The sequence below is a fragment of the Lepidochelys kempii genome, chromosome 3, assembly GCF_965140265.1.
Source record: "Lepidochelys kempii isolate rLepKem1 chromosome 3, rLepKem1.hap2, whole genome shotgun sequence".
Lineage (NCBI taxonomy): Eukaryota > Metazoa > Chordata > Testudines > Cheloniidae > Lepidochelys > Lepidochelys kempii.
In genome coordinates this window covers 127,228,321-127,253,755 of record NC_133258.1, presented here as the reverse complement: position 1 = coordinate 127,253,755, position 25,435 = coordinate 127,228,321, and the positions used below count along the sequence as shown (strand labels likewise).

The 25,435-nt window shown below is 45.7% G+C and overlaps 1 protein-coding gene across 2 annotated transcripts in view; it reads right to left on the bottom strand.

Moving 5' to 3' along the window:
- Positions 1-16,207, bottom strand: part of KIF25 (kinesin family member 25) — a 71,395-nt gene extending 55,188 nt beyond the window's left edge. The window contains exons 1-3 of one of the 2 annotated variants that reach the window (XM_073337945.1): positions 15,755-16,206; positions 9,922-9,987; positions 415-537 (exon numbers count right to left, since the gene is read on the bottom strand). In XM_073337945.1, the coding sequence (XP_073194046.1) occupies positions 415-537; positions 9,922-9,987; positions 15,755-15,829 (264 nt within the window). In that variant the 5' untranslated portion in view covers positions 15,830-16,206. Of the gene's footprint in view, positions 1-414; positions 538-9,921; positions 9,988-15,754 lie in introns of both variants that reach the window. The other variant, XM_073337946.1, reaches the window with a different exon arrangement.
- Positions 16,208-25,435: the final 9,228 nt, after the last annotated feature.

Genomic DNA, 25,435 nt, shown 5'->3' with positions numbered 1-25,435 from the left:
TGTTCCTCTAAAAAAGCTGACATCTGCAAGTGTCCTTGAGAGAAACCCACAGCTTTACAGCCTGTTTGCAGTCAGTACCTTTTAACAGAGGTATAACACATTTTAATACAATTGGGTGGACAGCTCTAGTGTTTTCATTGCCTTGAAAATGTTTTAGGTACTGTAAAACAAACATACACTAACCAATAAAATATAAATAGACTGCTCATGGGTCTGTTCCCACAAGCCCTTCATGTGGGGAACTGCTGATGAAGTTGATAGGAGCGTCACATGCAGAGGTTTTTAGGATCAGGCTTATCTTTCAGAAATTATTAGCATACTGTCTTAGACTTAGAACGGACTGTTTCTTTTTTAACATATTTTTGACTGCTTCGGTGCACTGAGTATCTCTGCATTATTACTAAGATTCTTTACCTGTATTGCTCCATAAACCTGGATTATAATGGAGCTCGTGCTTCTACACAAGTTCTGTTGCTTGTCATGAACAAAGTTAAGCTGTGCCACTTCATTAGTGTCTCTTCCAATCAACCCTCGAAACTGTTAAAAAAAACAAACGGAGAATGTCACTTTGAAGATTCACAACTCTGTAAGTGTATGTTTTGGTCTAACATAGGAGATTTCAACATTAGCACCAGCCAGGGACTAGAACACAGGCACCCAAATGCCATCTCTTAATACAGTATATTTCATATTTGCAGTAGTGAAAGAAGATCAGTCTTTGAAAACCATATTTTAAAAAATAACCAAATAAGATTATTTTTTATCCATTATGGAAAAAAAAGACAATGCTTCATCAGCTTTATGTAAAAAAAAAAAAAAAGTTAACACAAGTCACCAAATTTTATAATAGTTTTCCTTCAAACTATGAAAATGTAATATTAAAGACCTTAACCAAATAAAACTAAAACTAAAAAATGGGAGTGAAGGTTGTAATGCTCCTTTTCTAATCCCAAACAAGAGGGCTAATTATTGCAGGGTTTGTCAATTAGCAGATGACATTAAAAATCATACAATATGTTCTGAAATCCATAGGCACAATGGAATAGGTTAAAGAAGGTGTTTCAGCCTACTATCTGAATTGCCAGGCTTATGTCACTATAAACACCTTCCTACTATTATTTCAGTTGTGTTTTATATTGGATTATATTTCTCTTGGATTTTCATTTTTATTGAAAAAAGAAAAGGAGTACTTGTGGCACCTTAGAGACTAACCAATTTATTTGAGCATGAGCTTTCGTGAGCTACAGCTCACTTCATCGGATGCATACCGTGGAAACTGCAGCAGACTTTATATACACACAGAGAATATGAAACAATACCTCCTCCCACCCCACTGTCCTGCTGGTAATAGCTTATCTAAAGTGATCATCAGGTTGGGCCATTTCCAGCACAAATCCAGGTTTTCTTACCCTCCACCCCCCCGCCACAAATTCACTCTCCTGCTGGTGATAGCCCATCCAAATGGGCTATCACCATCCATCCATCCATCCATCCATCCATCCATCCATCCATCCATCCATCCATCCAAATGGGCTATCACCAGCAGGAGAGTGAATTTGTGGGGGGGGGGGGTGGAGGGTGAGAAAACCTGGATTTGTGCTGGAAATGGCCCAACCTGATGATCACTTTAGATAAGCTATTACCAGCAGGACAGTGGGGTGGGAGGAGGTATTGTTTCATATTCTCTGTGTGTATATAAAGTCTGCTGCAGTTTCCACGGTATGCATCCGATGAAGTGAGCTGTAGCTCATGAAAGCTCATGCTCAAATAAATTGGTTAGTCTCTAAGGTGCCACAAGTACTCCTTTTCTTTTTGCGAATACAGACTAACACGGCTGTTACTCTGAAACCTATTTTTAGTGAAGCAATTTAATTAAGTACTGAGACCTTGATTTACCACTGTGATACTCCAGTTTTACACCACCAGAACTTCACTGAAATCAGTGGAGTGACATTCATGTAAACATCAAATAATACAATGGTACACTAGGCCCTCAGTTTAAAGTGGCCAAACCAATTTTTTTAGGATGTATAGAAAAATTAACATTGAAAATCTAAAGTGTAAACTTAATCCAAAAGCAATTTTTATGCCCAAATTATGGGAAACTAAGAAGAAAAAAATGGATTTTGTAACTGAACTGAAATGATAACCCTTTGTTATATTGAAGATCACTACAAAATGAAATCTACGCAGAGGAGAACTTGTGAAATTCTGCAGAGCAATATCCTGAATAATATAAAAAAACAAATCACTTTTCAGTCATCACACTTGTTTACAAGCATTCATGGCACCACTAAAGCTAGCTAATATGTCTTATTCCAATTCCCCCCCATAACCTTTTGACACCTTTCAATTCTTAACTAGTATTTGTACTCTTTTTTCTTATTTCTAGAGTACACTTCTATCTACCATGGAACTTGCTTTCCAGTTAATTCAATCTATAAATGAGTTGTGGCTGCAGTTCCCAGTAGTTTAAATTAAGATAGCAGGATAGAGTGCAATAATACGACTTCTAGTAAAAATAAAGAACTAAAACCAATGAGACAGTGGATTGATTTAATTCAGTTAATTTGCCATGACAGTTATGGTGGAACCAAAGATTCAATTACAGCTGACACATGGAAGACAACAAGAGCAACATGACACTCAGTGAACTTCTGTTGTCAAAACAAAACAAAAACATAAATAAGAATGATTTATGCTCTCCAAAAAAATCTTTTATCCAAGCAGGGTGAGGTTCTCAAAACTTTTTCATAGTATGGACCACATATTAATAGCAAAATTATCTTCTAGAGCAGAACTCCTCCTCCTATTCAGGATTGCAATAATGAAATAGGAGGATCCACACAAACACATAACATTCCTGGAGCAGCTACAACAATTGCTTACACGTCAAAGGAAGGCAGGAAAATATGTAATTTTTAAAAAAATCTTATTTTGATGAAATTTAATAACTGGCAACAAGGAGAAGAAAAAGCACTAACAGCTCAAATCCTCAAAGGTATTAAGGTTCCTAACTCCAATGGGCATTCAGTGCCTAAATACCTTTAAGAATCTGGGCTCATGTGACTAACCAGCTTTCCACCCTCTGTAAGGGCTCCATGGACCACAGTTTGACAACTGCTGGAACAGAGGATCAACTAAATTTTCATATTTATTTAGTACTCTCAAATCACTGTAATCAATTACTCTTTTTACATGTAAACAATTGGGAGCAACAAGTACTATGGGAGGCAGAGAGAGATTCTCCTGCATTTTGAAGGGTTGACTGCTCTCTTGAGAGTTCTCAAAACTGCAGGTAAACATAAAACTCCAGCTCAGAAATACCCCAGGAGAAAATCTTCATTCCTCCATATCTCAGCACAAATCTTTCTACGTTGATATTTAAAAGGATACTCACAAAGGTATTTTTGATCTGAAAGTCATCCAGTTTTTAAGCATTAGCTAAAGTACTGCAGGTCAGAACTTTTTGAAAAAGGCTACCGGACACTAGAAATATAGTAGAATGAAAGCTGCATGATTGTCTATGGGATGCACAAAAGCCATTTTATAAATTCATATTTTTTATGATAGACTTGATTAGCCAGAAATTGTGACAGCTCCTATATACTGATCACATGGAATTTTTTCTTTTAGTCTATTTTATAAAAGGACTCCCAAGATTCAAATCTCTCAGGTGCCATTTTTGCAAAGACTTATGCATGCGTTTCACTTAATGCACATATATAGTCCTACTGAAGTAAATGGGACTACTCATGTACAAAATTAAGCACATGAATAAGTCTTTGCAAGATTTGGGGCTATGTTATTCAGAATGTTTGAGGTTATTAAAATTAAGAGCATTTCAAACATTTAATTTATTTTTTGCTGTATAATTCTGCTTGTTTTATTTTTTCTATTTTTCTCAGGATGGACAATAAAAATAGTTTGGTCAGTTTCACTTTTTCTTTATAGTCAGCTTCTATTCAATTTCACTTTCAGGTTTTACATTTATTAGAAATACTCTCATGACCTTTTCTATGCAAACAGTTTCCTCTTTTGATTTATCATTCCCCTGAAGTGTTTGCCACCCAGAATTTGTAGGATTGTGTTACCCAGGAGAAGCTGAAAGTAAAACTGACTACAAATAGAAGAGAAACTGACCAGTTTACTTGCATTGTCCAAAACCTGGCAGCAGTAGATTCATGCTTGCAGACCTAGGTGTCCTCATGGAAGTAACTGGAGGATCAGGGCCCTAGTAGGAGGCAAACAAAAGCAAACTGCATGAAGTAATAAAATAAAGTAATACGCAGTTTTTAAATTTTAAGTTTTAATAATTTAAGATATTATTAACAATACCGGTAAAGAACGAACTTTTTAAAATATTTTTTCTATCTGAGCATATCCCTTCATGTATATTTTCAAGCAAAAATAAGAAATATTTAGAAGAAATGTTTATTTCGTTTTGTTTTTTAGTGGAAGAGAACTACATTTTTTCTGCTATTCAAAAATGACCCCTCCAGTGCATGCTGGCAAAATAGTAAGGTTATTAAAAACACGATTGATTAGGAAAAAACACAGAGAACTAAACTGTGGCTTTTTCATAGGACTGGAAGGGACCCCGAAAGGTCTTCTAGTCCAGTCCCCTACACTCAAAGCAGGACTAAGTATTATCTAGCCCATCCCTGACAGGTGTTTGTCTAACCTGCTCTTAAAAATCTCCAATGATGGAGATTCCACAACCTCCCTAGGCAATTTATTCCAGTGCTTAACCACTAACAGTTAGGAAGTTTTTCCTAATGTCCAATCTAAACTGCCCTTGCTGCAATTTAAGCCCATTGCTTTGTGCTGTCCTCAGAGGTTAAAGAGAACAATTTTTCTCCCTCCTCCTTGTAATAACCTTTTATGTACTTGAAAACCATTATCATGTCCCCTCCCTCAGCCTTCTTTTCTCCAGACTAAATAAGCCCAATTTTTTCAGTCTTCCCTCATAAAGGTCTAAAAAACAGTACCTAATCATTTTTGTTTTTCTTCTCTGGACTTTCCCCAATTTGTCCACCTCTTTCCTGAAATATGGCATCCAGAACTGGAAACAATACTCCAGTTGAGGCCTAATCAGCGCAGAATAGAGGGGACGAATTACTTTTTGTGTCTTGCTTACAACACTCCCATTAATATATCCCAAAATGATGTTTGCTTTTTTTGTAGCAGTGTTACACTGTTGACTCATATTTAGCTTGTGATCCACTATGACCCCCCAGATCCCTTTCTGCAGTACTCCTTCCTAGGCAGTCATTTCCCATTTTGTATGTGTGCAACTGATTATTCCTTCCTAAGTGGAGTACTTTGCATTTGTCTTTATTGAATGTAATCCTATTTATTTCAGATCATTTCTCCAGTTTATCCAGATCATTTGCAACCCCTCCTAGCTTGGTATTGTCCGCAAACTTTATAAATGTACTCGCTGTGCCTTTATCTAAGTCATTGATGAAGATATTGAACAGAACTTGATCCAGAACTGATTTCTGAGGGACCTCACTTGAAGTGCTCTTCCAGCTTGACTGTGAACCACTGATAACTATTCTCTGGGAATGGTTTTCCAACTCTTTATGCACCCACCTTATAGTAGCTCCATCTAGGTTGCATTTCCCAAGTTTGTTTATGAGAAGGTGATAAGTCACAGTCTCAAAAGTCTTACTAAAGTCAAGATATACCATATCTGCGCTTTTCCCCTATCCACAAGGCTTGTTACCCTGTCAAAGAAAACTATTAGGTTGGCTTGACAGGATTTGTTCTTGACAAATCCATGCTGACTGCTACTTATCACCTTATTATCTTCTAGTTGTCTGCAAATTGATTGCTTAACTATTTGCTCTATTATCTTTCCTGGTACTGAAGTTAAGCTGACTGGTCTGTAATTCCCTAGGTTGTCCTTATTCCCCCTTTTATAGATTGGCTTGGTATTTGCCTTATTCCAGGCCTCTGGAATATCTCCTGTCTTCCATGACTTTTTGAAGATAATTTCTAATGGCTCAGATATCTCTTCAGTCAGCTCCTTGAGTATTCTATGATGTATTTCATCAAGCCCTGTTGACTTAAAAACATTTAACTTGTCTAAGTAATTTTTAATTTGTTCTTTCCCTATTTTAGCCTCTGATCGTACCTTCATTTTCACTGGCATTCACTATGTTAGACATCCAATTCCTACTAACCTTTCTGATAAAAACTGAAAATAATAATAATCATGTAGCACTTTTCCATTTTCGCATTTTTCATTATGGTTTCCTCCCCTCGTTGAGTAAGGGGCCTACCCTGTCCTTGGTCTTTCTCTTGCTTCTAATGTATTTGTAGAATGTTTTCTTATTACCCTTTATGTATCTAGCTACTTCAACCTCATTTTGTGCCTTGGCCTTTCTAATTTTGTCCCTAAATACTGGTGTTTGTTTATATTTACTCTTTGTAATTTGACCTAGTTTCCACTTTTTGTAGGATTCTTTTTTGAGTTTCAGATCATTGAAGATCTGGGTTAAGCCAGGGTGGTCTCTTGCCATATTTCCTATCTTTTGTACACAGTGGGATAATTTACTCTTGTGCCCTTAATAATGTCTCTTTGAAAAACTGCCAAATCTCTTGAAATGTTTTTCCCCTTAGACTTGATTCCCAAGGGATGTTACCTGCCAACTCCCTGAGTTTGCTAAAGTCTGCCTTCTTGAAATCCATTTTCTCTATTGTGTAGTTTTCCCTCCTACCATCCTCAGAATCATGAACTCTATCATTTCATGATCACTTTCACCGAAGTTGCCTTCCATTTTCAAATTCTCAACCAGCTCCACCCTACTTGTCAAAATCAAATCTAGCTTCTCCTCTGGTGGTTTTCTTCACCTTCTGAAATAAAAAACTGTCTCCAATACATTCCAAGAATTTATTGGACAATCTGTGCCCTGCTGTGTTATTTTCCCAACAGATGTTTGGGTAGTTTAAGTCCCCCTTCACCACCAAGTCCTAAGTAAGGGGCAGATAAAGGGCAGCATACTGTGTGATTTTTAGCCAATTTGGTTAAATCAATGTGCTATGAAGGTAGACACCCTTAAAGTGATTTAAATCTCGTTTGTATCAATTTATTTGTGGAGCAAAAGAAACCAATACAAACAGGTTTAAGGTGATATAAGTGTGTTCACTCACAAGGGTCCATGGTTTAACTAAACCTGCTTATTTAAACCCAGCACAAGAATGTGTGTAGACAGTCCTGTGGCTCAGAGAGCCACAACCTTCCTCCTGGTTATCCCACTGCTCCCAGGAGGGAGCAAACTTCACCAAATCTATATCCAGTATAGACGTTCCTCTGTGCTGGCTAGTACAGGGTGGGAGTGGAGGTGTCACTATACCCCCAACCCAACCACCTGAGCAAAAGAGGGTCAGTAACCACTTTGCAAAGCCCACTTCTCCTCCCATGTTGCTGCCTATGATGCAGACAGCTGGCACAAGGGAGCTTGCACCCCCTTATGCCTCTGGGCCAGTGCACTGGACAGGCCAACATTTAACTCAAAGGAGTGGCACTCATGGTTTCTTAAGAGTCCAGTCAAAGAGTAAAAGTGACATGGGGGTAGGGCTGGGGTTTCAGTAAAACAACGTTTTTCGTGGAAAGTATCCGCTTTCTGCAAAAAAATTCCTTTTTTCCTCAAAAGACCTTGGCCAAAAATGGGCATTGCTCTCTCATAATGCACCACAACCAGGGACTCCATGTTGCACAGCTTCCCCTCACCAAATAAGGGAGACTCTGATGCATCATGGGAGCTGTAGTCCAGCTGACGATCCTGGTCCACAGAGGACAATGGGCACAAAGAACAAGCTGCTACTCCCATTAAGCACTACAACTCCCATTTTTGGCAAAAATCTGATAGTTTTCAGCCAAAACCACTGAAAACTCAAAATTTCCCATGGAAAATTTCAATGAAAACCTCAAAAAAAAATCTTTCATTTTCCCTGAAAATTTCCATGAGGGTTTAAACATTTGCACCAGCTCTACTGGGGGCTTTCAGATTAGGGGAAGAAAAAGTAAAGTGGGGAAAAATGGGAATGCTATTCAAGGTTGTAAGACCGAATAGCGGTCCCTTCCCTAAACTTTACGAGGAGGAAAGGATCTGAAGTTTATCATGAAAATGCTGAAACCACCCGTGACCACAGATTACATTATATTTTTCTATACATAGCTTTGTACCTGCACTGCTGTTAAGAGAGTTAAGTAAAAAGATATTTTGATTGACACGAACCATTTGGCAATGATTCCTCCTGCTTGTGGTGCAATCAGGGTGCTCTCCATATACCTTTATCTGCTCCAGCCTTGCAATATATTTGGCAATTAACAAGAGAAACTCTGGAATGGATTTTTCTAGCAGCAATGACTAGATTTGTGACAGACTGCCTGCTTGATCAGCTCTACAGGCAGAATACTGAAAAACTCAGTCTTGTCTACATAATGTTTAGTTCACAGAAGAGGGGTATCAATTTTAGTCTTTGTTAGCATGTCCTGCACTAACTGACTTGCACAGACTCTGCTGGCACACACTAAAAGTTCCCCAGTGCACGTTAATATAGTACTGTTTGAAACAGGACTGCATTAATGCACACCAGTGAACTTCCAGTGTGAGCCAGCAAGGGCCACATGAGCCAGTTAATGCATGACACACGAGTGCAAACTAAAATATAAAATTCTTTGTGCAGACTAAACACCATGTAGACGAGTCCTCATACTGGCTTTGGCTCTGGAGGAGGGTATTTTGTTTACAAGACACATTCTGCCCTCTGATGCATCTTACTATCTAGAATAATCTCCATATTGTATGCTTGAGATCAAAAGGTCAGTTCAAATTCCTAAGAATATCTTCACTAAATGCTACCAAAAAAAAAATTGAAATATATTTTGATGAAATAAAATACAGTATTCTTTTGTGTACCCAGCAAAAGTCATCTCAGATGCACCATCTGGCTTGCAGTCAGAACTTCTTATTTTTTTAGTTAAATCCAATTTCATCCAGCAGAGTTAACCAAGACACGGTGAGGGCAAGTGGCTTTCCTGAGGTCACACAGCGATTTAATGACTCAGCCTGGATTAGAATTTCTCAACTGACGGTCACTATTACCTCTAATCCACACAGCCAGTCCTGGTCTTGCTCAAAAAACAACTTCTCAAATTTCTTTTAATCTCTGAAGACCCAGCTTTGAAGAGGCAAAATATTATTTATGAGGACTGTTCATTATTTCAGTAATTGCTCCAGAAATAGTTGTCCCTTCTGATCAGCAGTATGATGAAACAAAGTGGATTAGTTTAGCCATAGCTAGGCTTTTCCAACTGCTTATATGACATTTAGTTTTACTCCCTCCAACACAAGACACGTATGTACACAAATATCATGAAGACACTCAATAGAGCATCTTTGATAAGCCCATTAATTATAAAATGCAGGTTCCTGAAACCAATTTATGGCCAAATATTTGAAAAGAGTGGCCTCCTTTTTGTGGGTGTAAACTGCCCCCTCAAAATTTGCACCTACATTTTGCACATCCAGTTCAACTGCAAGCAGAAATCAGGTATTTCAGTGTGAAAGTGCTCAAATTTGGTGTGCATGTTTACTCCCTCAGTTCATTTTTGAAGGCATGAAATTACAGGCAAGTATTCTAGTATTTGCATGTCTGACTACTTGATTTGCACCTGCAATTAAAGAAAGTGTGAAAATTTTTCCAGCAAAAATTTGTGCTCATAAAAAGTGAGGCTGTGCCCCCATCCTTCGAAAGCTTACCCCACAGGAAGATGACACACTTTGAAAATGAGAAAAAGGATTCCAACTTCTTTTTTTAGGTGGTGGGTTTTAGCACAAACTCACAAACAACATGGATACATCTCCACTCACTTTACAAGAGATTAAACACGGACAATATAATTACCTCTGCAAGTTTCAGATGAAGAAGAGCATTTTCTGTTTCCAGCACAACTATTCTTTCTTCTTTAGCCTGAAAAAACAACTGATAAACTAGATTCTGCATCCTCACCCTCAGCAATAAAACTGAAATAATAATTTCTGAATGTAGTCAGACCAATAATCTTTTGACAATCATGCACTTATTATTCAGCAGCACAACTATTGCAGTGTAAGAAGTTGATGTGATATAATAAACTTTCATTAATATATTTTGCCTTAATATACATTTTTATAACCACTTAGGATAAATAATTCCCATTTATTAGATTGTCTAGTTACTGGTTCTCATCTTTTTTCAATATTGAGACCTACTTTCCCATACTCGTACTCCCTTCCAACCTAGCTGGTTCAGCAGCTTGGGAAAGTGTGGGTGTTTATGACACCATGACATGTTTGCAACTCTGCTGGGTGCAATGCCCCCTAGGTTGAAAATCCCTGAGCTACTGTGTCAGGCTGTCTGCAGATTCATGCAGGCATCACTGCATCAGTTAAAGCTCAGCTCTCCTTTTCAAGATAGTCTCTGCAATCATAAGGCTAGAAATATTTTTAAAAATAATGAAAAGGGTAAAAAAGGAGGGTCACTAGAGCCCGCTCATGACCCCTAGATTGAGAACCCTTAGTCTAGTCTTAGTCATCTTAAGTAGGGTGACCAGATGTCCCGTTTTTAGAGGGACAGTCCTGTTTTTTGGGACATTTTCTTATATAGGCGCCTATTACTCCCCACCTCCTATCCCGTTTTTTCACAGTTCATATCTGGTCACCCTAGTCTGAAGCAAAGTAAGCAGTCATGGGATAAGAGAGAAGGTTCTCTCATGGATTGGTAACTGGTCAAAAGATAGGAAACAAAGGTTAGGAATAAATAGTCAGTTTGCAGAATGGAGAGAGGTAAATAGTGGTGTCCCTGAGGGGTCTGTACTGGGCCCAGTCCTATTTAACATATTCATAAATGATCTGGAAAAAGGGGTAAACAGTGAGGTGGAAAAATTTGCAGATGAATCAAAAGTACTCAAGATAGTTAAGTCCCAGGAAGACTACAAAGAGCTACAAAAGGACCTCTCAAAACTGAGTGACTGGGCAACAAAATGGTAGATGAAATTCATTGTTGATAAATGCAAAGTAATGCACATTGGAAAACATAATCCCAACTATACATATAAAATGATGGGGTCTAAATTAGCTGTTACCACTCAAGAAAGAGATCTTGGAATCATTGTGGATAGTTCTCTGAAAAAACATCCACTCAATGTGCAGCAGCAGTCAAAAAAGTGAACAGGATGTTGGAAAAAGAAAAGGAGTACTTGTGGCACCTTAGAGACTAACCAATTTATTTGAGCATGAGCTTTCGTGAGCTACAGCTCACGTCATCAGATGCATACTGTGGAAACTGCAGAAGACATTATATACACAGAGACCATGAAACAATACCTCCTCCCACCCCACTCTCCTGCTGATAATAGCTTATCTAAAGTGATCATCAAGTTGGGCCATTTCCAGCACAAATCCAGGTTTTCTCACCCTCCGCCCCCCCCCCCCCCCAAACTCACTCTCCTGCTGGCAATAGCCCATCCAAAGTGACCACTCTCTTTAAAATGTGTATGATAATCAAGGTGGGCCATTTCCAGCACAAATCCAGGTTTTCTCACCCCCCCACCCCCCTCCAAAAACCACACACACAAACTCACTCTCCTGCTGGTAATAGCTTATCCAAAGTGACCACTCTCCTCACAATGTGTATGAAATGTGAAATGTGTATGTAAGGATGTTGGAAATCATTAAGAAAGGGAATAAGACAGAAAGTATCATATTGCCTCTATATAAACCCACGGTACACACACATCTTGAATACTGCATGCAAATGTGGTCTCCCCATCCCAAAAAGGATATACTGGAATTGGAAAAGGTTCAGAAAGGGGCAACAAAAATGATTAGGGGTATGAAACGGCTGCCGTATGAGGAGAGTGGGACTTTCCAGCTTGGAAAAGAGATGACGGGGGGGGGAGGGGGATATGATAAAGGTCTATAAAATCATGACTGGTGTGGAGAAAGTAAATAAGGAAGTTTTATTTACTCCTTCTCATAACACAAGAACTAGGGGCCACCATATGAAATTAATAGGCAGCAAGGTTAAAACAAACAAAAGGAAGCATTTTTTCACACAACGCACAGTCAACCTGGGGAACGCCTTGCCAGAGGATGTTGTCCCTCTGGGGCATCTGGCATTGGCCACTGTTGGAAGACAGGATACTGGGTTAGATGGACCTTTGGTCTGACCCAGTATGGCTGTTCTTATGTTCATTATTGTTTACAGTAAGAACAGCCATGCGCTCAATCTTGTATTTCAAGGATCTGTACAGATTATACTTTCCTGGTAGTGCAGAGAAGTAAGCATTGCAGACACAAAGAAAATTTCCCAATTTTGGAACCACAAGGGGTTTTTTTCTACACAGCCAAAATGGCTTGGGAAAGCAGATGATGTTGCTCTTTTCCGATTGCCAGAAGATGCCAAAAAGTCATAGTATCTGGGGAATCAGAAGTTTCTCAAGGTCTCAGCATGGATTCAATTTTATATTCTAATTTTTGGTAAATTGTGATCCTAGTACAGATGTGCAATGATATTTATCAATGCCAACATTTAAATTAGTTCACTACTACTCAAAGCATGTAGAAAGGGAAAAGGATGAGTATAAAGCATAATCTGCCAAGAGTGACAGCGCATTTTGGTGCCACAAATGGAACGTGCTTGGATGATGGTCACCATTTCCCCTCAAGTCCTCAAACCGATCCTCGAACACAAAAGGCTATGAGGCATCTGAGCCCCATCAAAGGGGAATTAATCCTACAATACTTAGTGCGGCATCTCAATCTGAGCATCTGAGGACACTCCAGAGCATCAGCAGCCTGATCTGTTCAGGTGATAAGTAAGAGGCCAGGTAGCATCTTCCACGACTCTAGTGGCTAGTGCTCTTCTCCCTGCTGGAGGCATCTACAGAGTCAGGCAGACATCACAGCACTGATCACATTCAGGTCATGTTTTCAAGTTTTTCTTAGCAACCAAGAGGGCTAGAAACACTTTCTTGTAATGGAAACTGAGGTTCTGATCTTATCACATGACTCTGGGAGCAGGCTGCCAGGCATATGTTTATAACTTAGTGCACTCCTGCCGATAGGTGTATCCCAGCACAAAGCAGCTGCAGCACCCAGGAGCACAGCAAAGCCCATGGGCGCATATTTGAACTTCTGCACAATCCTGCTGTGAGCAACATCTCGTCTTGGTGCCCTTAGCAGGTGGAACTTGAGGCAGGAACATGTAGCTCTTTCCCCCAACGTGGGCCCTGACCCCAGGACCATCCAGCTGAACCAGGCTGCCCATGGCCAGGCCCAGCAGGGGACACAGTACCAGGGGCTGGTGAGCAGCAGCACCGGGGAGGCCACAGAGAGGAAGATCTGCTCAAGAGCTACTCCCTTGACCCAGCTCCTTGTGGTGGGTGCATCGCTGGGTGGTATTGCAATGGCTTCCAGCTCCACAGGCCACCTGGGATATTAGCTGGCAGCTCCTCCATGAGGCTCCGAGCACAGGCATTTGCCTGATGTGGTTCACAAACTCCCCTAACACTTGCCCCTTTTGCGGTGAGAGGGAGACCCTGGTGCACAGCTCCGTAGGATGTGTCAGGTTGAAGGACCCTGGTCATCTATCCCAGCAGAAGGAAGAAACTGAATGGGAGGTTGGGGCAGCCTGCAACTGTGAGGCCTATTTGCATTCCCTTGTTCGATCTGGTCTCCAGGAGGAGCTCCTCTGGGCTGTGCCACGGGCTCCCTAGGGCCTCGCGGGATGGTGGGGAAGATCGGGGCTCTCTGCTGCACACCCCCTCCGGACCCTTCCTTATTGCCCCATCACCTTCACTCCCCCGCCTGTTTTCTCCTTCTTCCTCCCCCATGACTACGGCCCTACCAAATTCACTGCTATGAAAAATACGTCATGCTCCATGAAATCTGGTCTCCCTGTCACAGAGTCACTGGGGCAATGCTCTAGAACTACTCCGTATGAAGCCAGTCAGGACTCTGGGGGAGCATGCCTCCTCTCTCTGAGCATACTGTCGCCAGGGCAAGTAGCTTATATAGCTTTGACCTTCCTGGGTCTGACCTTGGAGCATTCAGCATCCCCTTTTCACACTGTGTGATTCCTGCAGCAAGTCCATCTGGGCGGGGCTCCTGGGGAAGCCAGAGGGCCCTGCACCCCAACTTTGCAGGCAGCTGTGACTCTCAGCCAGCATGTAGAACAGAAGGGTTTATTAGTTGACAGGAACACAGAGTAGAACAGAGCTTGTTAGCACAGAATTAATGACTTTCAACCAAGTCTATCTTGGGGAGTCCTGGGCCAGATGTCTTGGACTTCCCCTCTTCCAGTTTCCCCAAGCAGACAGCCATCTTCCAGCGACCCGACCTCAGACACCCCCGTTGCTCCTCCTCCTCCTTCTTTGTCTCGCTTCCCGGCCAAAGAGTTATCTGGTCGCATCCCCCTCCTGGGTCTCAGGTTATGAAGGGCACCGGCTGGTCATAGCATACATGCAGGCAGCTGGAGAAGCCTCACCTGCCCAGAGGTTTCAGCCAAAGTCACACACCCCACTCCCACCACCAAGGTATTGGTGCAGCACACAGGGAAACTGGGACACAGACAGTATTCAAGCAAAACAGTAAAACTAACATAGGCTCAACAGTAAGACTCACAGGTTCACATACAACATAACAAGGGAAAATCCCCACGTCGTCACACTCCCCCCATGAAATCTGTTTTTTTGTGTGCTTTTCCCCTATACTGTACTATACAGATTTCATGGGGGAGACCAGTGTTTCTCAATTTGGGGGTCCTGACCCAAAAGGGAGTTGCAGGTAGGTCACAAGGTTATTTTAGGGGAGGTTGTGGTTATTGCCACCCTTACTTCTGCGCTACCTTCGTAGCTGGGAACTGGAGAGCGGCAGCTGTTGGCTGGGTGCCCAGCTCTGAAGGTGGTGGCTAGGGTTGCCAACTCTGACTGAAGCTATTCCAAGAGATTTTTTTTCCCCAACATGACGTAATGTCATTTTCTTGAAATAGCCTATCAAAATCTCCTGGATTGCTTTCAGTAGTCACCGGGAAACCAGTGCTGACTCCAGGAGATGCCAGGCCAATCCTGGAGGGTTGGTAACCCTAGCGATGCCCCACCAGCAGCAGCGCAGAAGAAAGGGTGGCAACACCACACCCGGCCATGCTTACATCTGCGTTGCTGCCGGCGGTGGCTCTGCCTTCAGAGCTGGGATCCCGGCCGGCAGCCGCCCTGGTTCTGCAGCTGCCCGGCTCGGAAGGCAGCGCTGCCGACAGCAGCAGTGCAGAAATAAGGGTGGCAGTACCGCAACCCCACCCCTCAGTAACCTTGCTACCCCACCCCCCACACACACTCCTTTTTGGGTCAGGACACCTACGGCTACCCCACCATGAAATTTCAGGTTTAAATAGCTGAAATCATGACAGTTCCCATTTAAAAAAATCCTATGACCGTGAAATAGACCCCCAATGGACGGCGCATTGGGTAGGGCCCTCCCCATGACCTGGCCCAGCGGCGCCTCCCCTGCCCCAGCCCCTCAACCAGCCCCATGGGCGCCAGCCCAGGAGGAGGCAGCGGGTGGGGCGGGGCGAGAGTGATGACATCGCTGCCATGACGCACTAAGGACGGCCCAGCCCCCTGCAGGTGAGGGGCCAGGGCCACCGGCTCCTCCCCGAGCGTGGCCCCCCCCGCCCCGCCCCGCCCGCGGAGCGCACTCACGCGCAGCTTCTGCTCCAGCTGCCGGATCCGCTGCTGGGCCACAAAGCTCGGGCTGATCCCGCCACCCGGCCGCATCCTCTCTCCCGTCCTGCCGCCGTCGCCCCGCGGTCCCGCGGCGCGCACCCAACAATCCCCACCACGCGCACGGAATCGCTTTGAATCGACCAATCAGACGCTGGCATGGGGCTTCGCTTCGGTTGCTGCGGAGACCGCGCTTGTCCTCCCTCCCACCGCAGGCGGTAATGACTCCCACTGGCTGGCGGGCGGCCAGGGAGCTTGTGACAATACCGGGGCGCTCTCCGAGCGCTCACTGACGGGCGTTAGGGAGCATCTGCCAAGGCCCTTGCTGGCGCAGCGGCGGAGAGCGCCACGCAGGGACTGGGAGGAGGGATCAGGACACTTGACACGGTCGGCCTCCGCTCAACCGAACCTGCTGCACGCGGCCTGCTCTCTGCCTCGTCATGAGTGACAGCCGCAGCCTGCCAATCCAGCCGCGGCGGGGGGAGGCGGGGCGCACGTGGGAGCAGAGTGGCGGGTGCCCCGCGCTGGGGCGGGGCTCGCTGAGTGGCGGGAGCCGGGGGCGCCGCGCGCGGGAGGCCCTTGCCCCTGCGCAGTCCCAGCTCCGCGTGGAGGTCGGGCTGGCCTAGTGCTGGGAGCCCCGGCTCCTGCCGGGACAGGAGAACGGCAGCTGGAAACGAGGGACGGTCCCTTGCCTTCCCTGGGGCCGAGAAAGGGGGGGTCCGCGTCCGGGCTGGGCCGCTGGGCTGCCTGTGAGGGGCGCGCTTCAGCCTGTTGAAAGTGGCGTGGGTCCGTGCGCTGGAGGAAGGGCCCCCTGCATCCCTCGAGTTAGGGCTTGGAGAGGAGGGGGGCGGCGCCCTTGGCCCACAGGCTGCAGGAAGGGGACTGGGGCTCCTAGACCGTCGCTCCAGTCATGCACGTGACCACTGTGCTGTGGTCAGGGGAGAGGGTGCTGTGAAAAATCAGCACAGCTCCCCCCCCCCCCCCTCGCCCTGCCCTGGGCGTTTTCACTTTTTGGAGCTTGTCGCACACAAAGAGCACATCTGTGCCTCGGTATCCATGACCCCAGGAAAAGCTCTGGTCATGTCATGCTGAAAGATGTTAACGGATATTAAAAAATATACTTTCAGATTATGACCGCTCACTTTTCCTCAATATGTAAAATGAGGTACTGCATTGCGTGCTATAACTAATAGGTTCGTAAGCCATTCTCTCTCTCTCTCTTTTTTTTTTTAAAAGACCTACAGCTTTCCAGTTTACCTATGAAATGCAGCAGAATCAGGGAAAACAGACTATATAAAGTTAAAAAAATTGGGACAAGTTTTAGCACAACAATCTTTAGTCCGACATATTAGTGAGACAAGGTACTATGTTTTACTGGACCAATTTCTGTTGGTGAGACCCAAGATTTCAAGCTTACATGGTTTTGAAGAAGAGCTCTGTGCAAGTTCGAAAGATTGTCTCTCATTAATAGAAGTTGATCCAATAAAAGATACTACCTCAGTATCCTGGGACCAACATGGCTATAACATCACTGCGTAATCTGGCATGTCAATTGTACAATCAAATCTAGGCACTTTGGTATGTGATAAACAATTTTTCAGTTGGCTAACAGCTTTCCTCAAGAAGTATCCCACAGTGCTTAATGTCTTGTACGTTATGGAGATAAGGGCACAGTTCCTTTGAAGCTAGAATTGTGTGCCAATTGATCAAATCCAAGAGGTGCCTGAGGTAAGACAAGTTCATTTGACATAACTCATGTGGCAACAGAAACCAGAGCCACAGCTAACATACATTTTATGTTCAATTAAAGACCAACACAGACTAAAGTGTTCATAAAAGAGCTCACTGATACCTTATCACTGATGGCAGTGAAATACTTCAGACTTGTCATCCTGGGAGACTTCAACATATGTGTTGACAAGCCCATAGGTACAGAACTCCAGGCTCATAAAGAAACTAGCTAAAGTCCAACTTCAAGCTCATCTTAATGGAGCTAATATCCTAGAACTGGCACAATCTGGATTCACACCAAAACGTGGCACTGAAACCACTTCAGTGGCACTGATGGATGATCTCTTCCTGTCAGTGGATAGAAGGCAGACATCCATTCTCATTCTTCTGGACCTCTCTAGCATTTAACACTGTCGACCATATAGTACTGTTGTCTCATCTGAGGAAGGTAGCAGGCTCAGGGTAGTGTGCTTAAATGGTATGAATCCTTCCTGGAGGGACACACCCAAAAAGTAGTAGAAACTGCACCTCTGCCACTAAGCTTCTCACTTGTAGAATTCCACAAAGCTCAATTATCTCTCCAGTTCCATTCAATATCTACATGCAGCCACTGGGTGAACTGGTTAGATGACATGGACTTAAGTGCCAGCTGCTCTACCTATCCTTCACAATATACGACCGCACGACTCATAGTTGAACAAGCAGCTGATTGAAGCTGAGCCTGAACAAGACAGAGGTGATGCAGCTGGGCTGAGGAAAGCATTTTGAAAAGTTTCAGTCCAGTCCATAGTATGGGAGTGCTGCCTGGATTCCTCACTGATGCTAAGCTCTTACATAGCTGCATCCATGAGTAATGCTTTCTACCCTCTCCAGTTGGGAATGAGAGTCCATCCCTTCCTCAGGAATGATGACCTAGCCTTATTTATTCACATCTTTCTCACTTTCATCAGGACTACACCACTGTGATACACCTGACATGAAGCCCTCGCCCTTAAGATACTCCAACTAGTACAGACCACTGCAGCTTGTCTCCTAAGCAACATGGACTACTGTGAATATATCTGATCTGTACTTTGCTCTTTACATGGGCTTTCTAAAGAACATGGAGTCAACTTCAAGGTCTCAGTCATTTCCTTCAAGTTGCTCAATGGCCTGGGCCCAGGATACCTAGAAGATCCCCTATAACTCAGATAGAGACTGTGGTCATCAACTGTGCTCCTCTGGCACAATGGAACACACTACAGTATGGGTGAAGCTGATCTGGGCAGGAGGCAGCGCTTTCTCAGGGGCTGTTCCAAGAACATGGAATCAACTCTCACAGGAACAAAGGACCATCACACACCTCACTTACCTTCTGCTTCGAGTGCAACATGTACTTCTGTATGCCTAACAAATATATAGTAATTTGTGTGTGTTTATATATTGTGACAAAGTTCCTCCTCTACCTTGGTGGGTCTTGCGCTTATTGGTGGATTTGCTCACCTTGGAGCTTCAGGGCAGCCCTCAGTTTGGCCGTTTTCGTGAACCCACACTCCAGGTCAACTCCTCCTGTGTCTGACCAGGATTTGGAAGGTTTGTGGGGAACCCGGGCCCGCCCTCTACTCCGGGTTCCAGCCCAGGGCCCTGTGGAATGCAGCTGTCTAGAGTGCCTCCTGGAATAGCTGTGCGACAGCTACAATTCCCTGGGCTACTTCCCTATGGCCTCCTCCCAACCCCTTCGTTATCCTCACCATAGGACCTTCCTCCTGGTGTCTGATAATGCTTGTACTCCTCAGTCCTCCAACGGTATGAGTTTTCACTCTCAGCTCCTAGTACCTCCTGCTCCCAGCTCCTTACACGCGCACCACAAACTGAAGTGCCCTGATTAGCCTGCCTTAATTGATTCTAGCAGCTTCTTGATTGGCTGCAGGTGTTCTAATCACCCTGTCTGTCTTAATTGTCTCCAGAAGGTTCCTGGTTGTTCTGGAACCTTCCCTGTTACCTTACCCAGGGAAAAGGGACCTACTTAACCTGGGGCTAATATATCTGCCTTCTATTACTCTCCTGTAGCCATCTGGCCTGACCCTGTCACAATATTAAAACAAAATTCAAAAAAACCCCATTGCACTGCACACACTTCTTCCCCTGGAGAGAGGATGAGAGAACACACATGACAGATGTTAGTCATTTTGCTTAATGCACAGCTGGAAGGCATGTTGGGGATAAGCATAGCATAAGAACAGATACAGAACAGAATTAATAATTCTCCAAATCCTGATAGTACTCCATGAGGAAAGCTATACCTCATTCTCTTCCATGTGGGATTAGTTTGGTTTTCCCAGATACTTTTGGCAGTTCACATGGCTTTGGCACCTGCTCCTCTAATTACGTTATCTATTGTAATCCATGTAACTGTTTGCTCTTTCATGGAGTACTAAACTGCCTTATGAGAAACCTATTAGGAAACTCTGCATCCAAAAAATGTCTTTTTAGGGATCCAGAAACTAGGCTGAATACTTTATGTAGTTACTTCATATGAAATCTTTATGATGGGGAATATAAATGTGGCAGCTGTATAGAAGCAGGAAATAAGCGACATTTACTTGTATGCACTATGATTTTTCTGGCAAATGAAAGCCAGGATCATAATTATAGGCCAGTTGAATTTTTGTGAGGCAGTCCAACTCTGACAGACCAAATCAAACCTCTCTGCAGAGTTCAGTGAACAATAGTATGCCAAGATACCATTGTTTCCCTAAACATCACTTAAATATTGCAACACCATAAAAAGCCACTTTCAGACTTGGAAGTTCCTCAGGCATATATCCTGGCAGCAAGTTTTGTATTGGTAGGAAGATGAAAACTGACGAATGTGGTTCAAAAAGATTTCCTGACTGCTGTGTTACTGACGGCTTTCAAAAGATGTTGGCACTAAAAGAGGCAGACAAGTTTGTGCGCAAAAAGGAACATGCTATTGCAATTTACTGGCTTTTGGGAAAATGACAGGCTTCACAGAGGCTGGGATAATGTGCATTTGTGTGTGCCATTTTGAATGGGCAAAAGTTCATTGCATACCTTCTGGGCCAGTTTCCCCTATCAGAGTAAACAAACAGGATGCATTAACATGGCATTTTAAAGATTTGGGCATTGGCTTTTTAAAAGGCAGCATCTAGAGTGGCTGATCTTTACCACCTATATTCAAAGGTCCAGCTGCAGGACTCTTCATCTAAACTGCAGTTGTTAGCAGTACCGGGCTAGACTCACCCTTTTGTTTCCTTTAAATTATGCTGCAGGGGTCTTAGAACATCACCTTCCTCACTGAGTAATGAAAAAAGATTTAACCAGTATTAATATTTTTAAGCAAATAGTATTATAGTTTTGAACTCATACAGCTGCCACATTTGCATGCAATGCTGATGGTCCTGGACGCTGAGGTCTTGTTTCTTCCTGTAACACTTATCTAACATGCAGCTACAATCCAATGAGATATGATACTACCTTGCCAAAGTGACTCAGCTCTGATCCAGCACAACACCACACTTCCAAGCCCCTGTAATCTGGATAACTGGAACACCAACACCTTCAAAGGACCTTGAATCCTATTACCCACACTTTCCTCATACCTTACCATCACCGGGTTGAGGAGATGTCCCCTAAGAACACCAGGCACTAGGATAAAACTGAAAAACAGACACCTGAAGCCATTTTCTCAATTTGTAACATCATTAAACAGAGCATCAGAAGAAAACAGCCTGAAGCTCTTGTTGCTTAATGCAAGAGCAGCAGCCCATAAAACTAGCACCATCCATGTTCTCATTTTAGATGACGCACCTGCCCTTGCTTACATCACTGAGACATCATTCAGTGCCACTGTGAAGCTTCCCAGGGGTACCCAGAGTTGTGAGGCATCTCCCCATCACCTGCCCTTAATGTGAGGGAATCTTGTCTATGCGTGCTGTAGATCAGATTCCTGAAACCACCAGCCTGTGGCAACACAACGCAGTCTTCCAGGCCACCGCTGGTCTCTGTACAAGTTAGAGGTAGGCACATCCAACCCCTGAGTACTTCAAGAATCCCTTTGGAGTGCTCAGTCCATTACATGTACCCACGAGGTCTGGGCAGGTTGGTACTCAGGGCAGCTAGTGCTTGCTACCACAACTGCACTACTACTATTAGCATTCTAGTTCAATAGCATCTAGTGCAAGTGTATCTACCAGTTCACGACCCTCCCCTTCGGGGGGATGGATGCAAGTGTTTGCCAGGTTGTCCTGACGTTAGTTTGGATAGTCCGAATAAAGGGTAGGGCCACCCTTGATGGAGCTTCCGCGGTCAGAATATCCACCACGGGGTCCTCCACCTCTACTGCCTCCTCTGCCTGCAGGTTCATATTCCGTACCACCCTGCACAGGAGGTTGTGGTGGGCATGGAGGTCTGTTGGAGGGGGACCCGAGACTGCAGTGCCTGCCACCGCCGAGGAGGAGGAGGAGGCGGCCACGGCGGGAAGAGGATCATCTCGGGCCTCTTGCGGAGCTGGGGCCAGCTGTTCTGTGCCACCGACCTCAGGGCCCGGACCAGGAGTCAGTGTTGGAGGAGGTCCTGTAGTGGGGAGAGAAGTCACGACAGTCTCCGTGCCCCCCAGGGTGGGCTGACTGGCGGTAGCCTCTGGCACTTGCTGCTCAGATGGGGCTGATCAGGAAGCCCCGGATGGAGCACCCTGGGCCTTGTGGTACGCCCAGGGCGTCCAGAACGGCCATTGAGTTGGGCCCTTGAGCGGGTCCCTGCCCCTGCAGCTGCCAAGATCCAGCCCCTGACTCCAGGCAGCTATAGTCTGAATGGCGACGGTCCAAAAAACACGACCCTGCCTCTAATCCCGAAGAGCGAAAAGCGGAACATGAGGGCCATGGTGGTGCCGAACAGATCTGCACCAGGGAACAGTGCCGTGACACTGGGAAGCGGTGCCAGGACCTGGACCAGTACTGAGACATGGAACGGCTCCTTGATCTGGATCTGGGCCGAGATGATGACCGGTGTCGAGATTGGCGTCGGGTCCGGGATCTGCTCCTCCACAATGACTGGCAGGCAGAGCAGTACCGGGACCGGCGACGGGAGTCAGAGCGGTGCTGCGAGTACGACCAGCACCGCGAAGGAGAGTGGTGCCGGGACTGCAAGCAGCAGTGGGACTGCAAGCGGGAGCGGGAACGGTGCTGAGAGCGGGATCGGTGCTGTGGCTCGACCCACGGTGCTGACGGGTGGATCAGGACCGGCTTGCCCCGGCGCCTTGGCATGTGGCTGAGGGGATGCTGATGCCGTCATGGCAATAAGATCCCTTGCAGCTGCAAAAGTATCCGGGGTACATGGCAACTGGACCTCAACCATGCTGCGTGTCTGGGAGTCCAGCGGTACTGGACTCAATGGCTCTCCCCTTGGGGCCAGAGTCAATGGTGCCGAGGCCGTAGGCTGTGCCCCTGGACTCTCTCCTCTGGGACACGTCTCCACGGGCGGTTCCAAGGAGGCTGGTCTCTGCGGAGGTGGACCACCCCTTTCTGGCTTCCGGTGCTGCTTCTGGCCGGGAGAATGGGAGTGGTGCCGAGCCAATGATGTCGGTTGTGGTGCTGGGGACCGCTGGTGCCGCGGATCTCGATCAGAATCCAACCACGGTGCCGGTCCCACTGCTGCCACCAGGGCGCTGCGCACTGAGACACTCGGTGCCGGATCTTGGTGCGCCACAGGAGGCTGAGGGCTAAGAGCTGCCTCCATGAGGAGCTGCTTTAAACGAAAGTCCTGCTCCTTTTTAGTCTGGGGACGAAACCCATTGCCGATCCTGCACTTCTCTGCTTGATGAGACTCCCCCAGACACTTCAGGCAAGAGTCCTGGGGGTCGCCTGTTGGCATGGGCTGGGGGTGAAGGAGCAGGCTGGGGGTTGGGGTACAGGGTCTGGCCAGGAGCTAGAATGAGGGAGGGGGCTCAGGGTTGGGGCAGGAGGTTGGGGTGTGGAGTGCTTACCTGGGCAGCTCCCATTTGGTGCGAGGGGTGCAGGTGGGAATGTGGGTGTGTGTGTGCAGGAGCTCCTGTTTGGTGCTCAGGGTGGGGATGTGGATGTGAGGGGTGTAAGAGTTAGGGCATGTGGTGTGGGGGGTCTGGGTATCTGTGGGGGGTGCAGGAGTCAGGGTGGGGGGCTGGGTATGTGTGGGGGGTGCCAGAGTCAGGGCTGCGGTTGTGGGGGCGTGCAGGGGTCAGGGCACGGGGCTGCAGGGGTGAGGGCAGAGGGCTGGATATGTGAGGAGGGTTCAGGGGTCAGGGCAGAGGGCTGGGTGTGTGTGAAGGGGTTCAGGGTCAGGGCAGAGGGCTGGAGGTGTATGAGGGGAATGCAGGGGTCCGGGCAGAGGGCTGGAGGGTGTGGGCTGGGGTTGTGGAGGTGCTCCCAGCCCCCTGCCCTGAGCGCTCACGGCAGGGGGCTGGAGGGGATATGCCGATTCCACCCCCAAGGTCCCCGGAGTAGAGAGCGCGCTGCGGCTCCACTTTTCCCTCTCCCACTCCGTAGCAAGGGTCGTCTGCTGATCGGCCGCAGGGAGAGAGAGAAGGAGGGGCAGGAACCCTGCACACTGGGGGAAGAGGCGGGGGGTGGGGGTGGGGAAGCTTGCCTGCCCTGCAAGGAGAGAGCGGTGGGCAGAGAAGAGTGGGCCAGGCCAGGCAGGATTTTTACTTGCACGCTGCTGTCCCGGCAGACAGCAGCGTGCCATTAAAAATTGGCACGCATGCCATAGGTTGCCAACCCCTGGTCCAGGCCGACCCAAGCATCAACTGCTGTGAAAAGCTGTTGGCACAATTCGCTGATAGATAAAAGAATACCTATGGGACTAACTAGGAAAGAAAGTCCTGGCTGACCAGGCTTTATCATCAACCTACCACCCCCTGACTGAGTTTGGCCACATCAGACATGCCAAAACTCTAAAAGCCCTGAAAAATATTAGAGCCACAACCTGTGAAGTGGATCCAAGCCCTCTTGGCTGGTAAAAGGTAGTGCAGAATGGAAATATTCAGTGCCTCCTTCAGAGAAGCACAACTACCAAACTCCTTAAAAATGCAATAGTTCACTCAAACCCCATGAAGTCAATTTGATCCCAAAGATCTCTCTAACCACCATTCTGTCTTCAGTCTCTTTTTCCAGGGCAAAATAACTGAGAAAGTGGGATCCACCAGGCTCCAACACCATGTGACATCAGCCAACATCCTGGATGCCTCACAGTTGGGTTTCAGACTAGGGCACAGCACAGAGACTGCTCTAGTGGCATTAAAAGACAATCTCCTCATGGCCATGGTCTCAAGTAAGGTCTCCATGCTCATGCTACTAAACCTCTCTGCGGCCTTTGTCACAATGGACAAGGTACTCTACTAACCTGCCTATATGACATAGCAGAAGTAGATGGTGACAGTGCTCCAATTGTTCCTCTCCAGGAGAACTCAGAATAGTGATGGGTAATTCAATTGCTCCACCTCTCCAAAGGCCATCATCTGCAGTGTCCCACAGGGATCCATACTATTTTCTCCTCTTCAATATCTACCTGAGATTACTTGGAGAGAGGGAGAGAGAGGTGTCATGGACTTAGCTGCCAGTGATATGCTGTTAATTCATTCATTCTCAGTGGATGCAACCATTGCCACTTTTAAAATGTCAGAAAGCCTACAGGAAATAAACTCTTGGATGAAGAAGGAGAGGTTTCTTACCTAATAGTAACTTCAGTTCTTCTGGATGTTTTGTCCCTATGAGTGCTCCAACATAGGATGCACGCATGTCTGTTGCGCTCTCAACCGGAGAATGCAAGGCTGTGTATGTGGATCCGCACCTGCACAGAGTAGCACTGTGGGGCCTCCAAGTGAGGTCATATTGGGAGGCATGGGCCTGCTGCCACTCAGTTCCTTTTCGACCGTGAAAGCAGAGCTTCCACAGC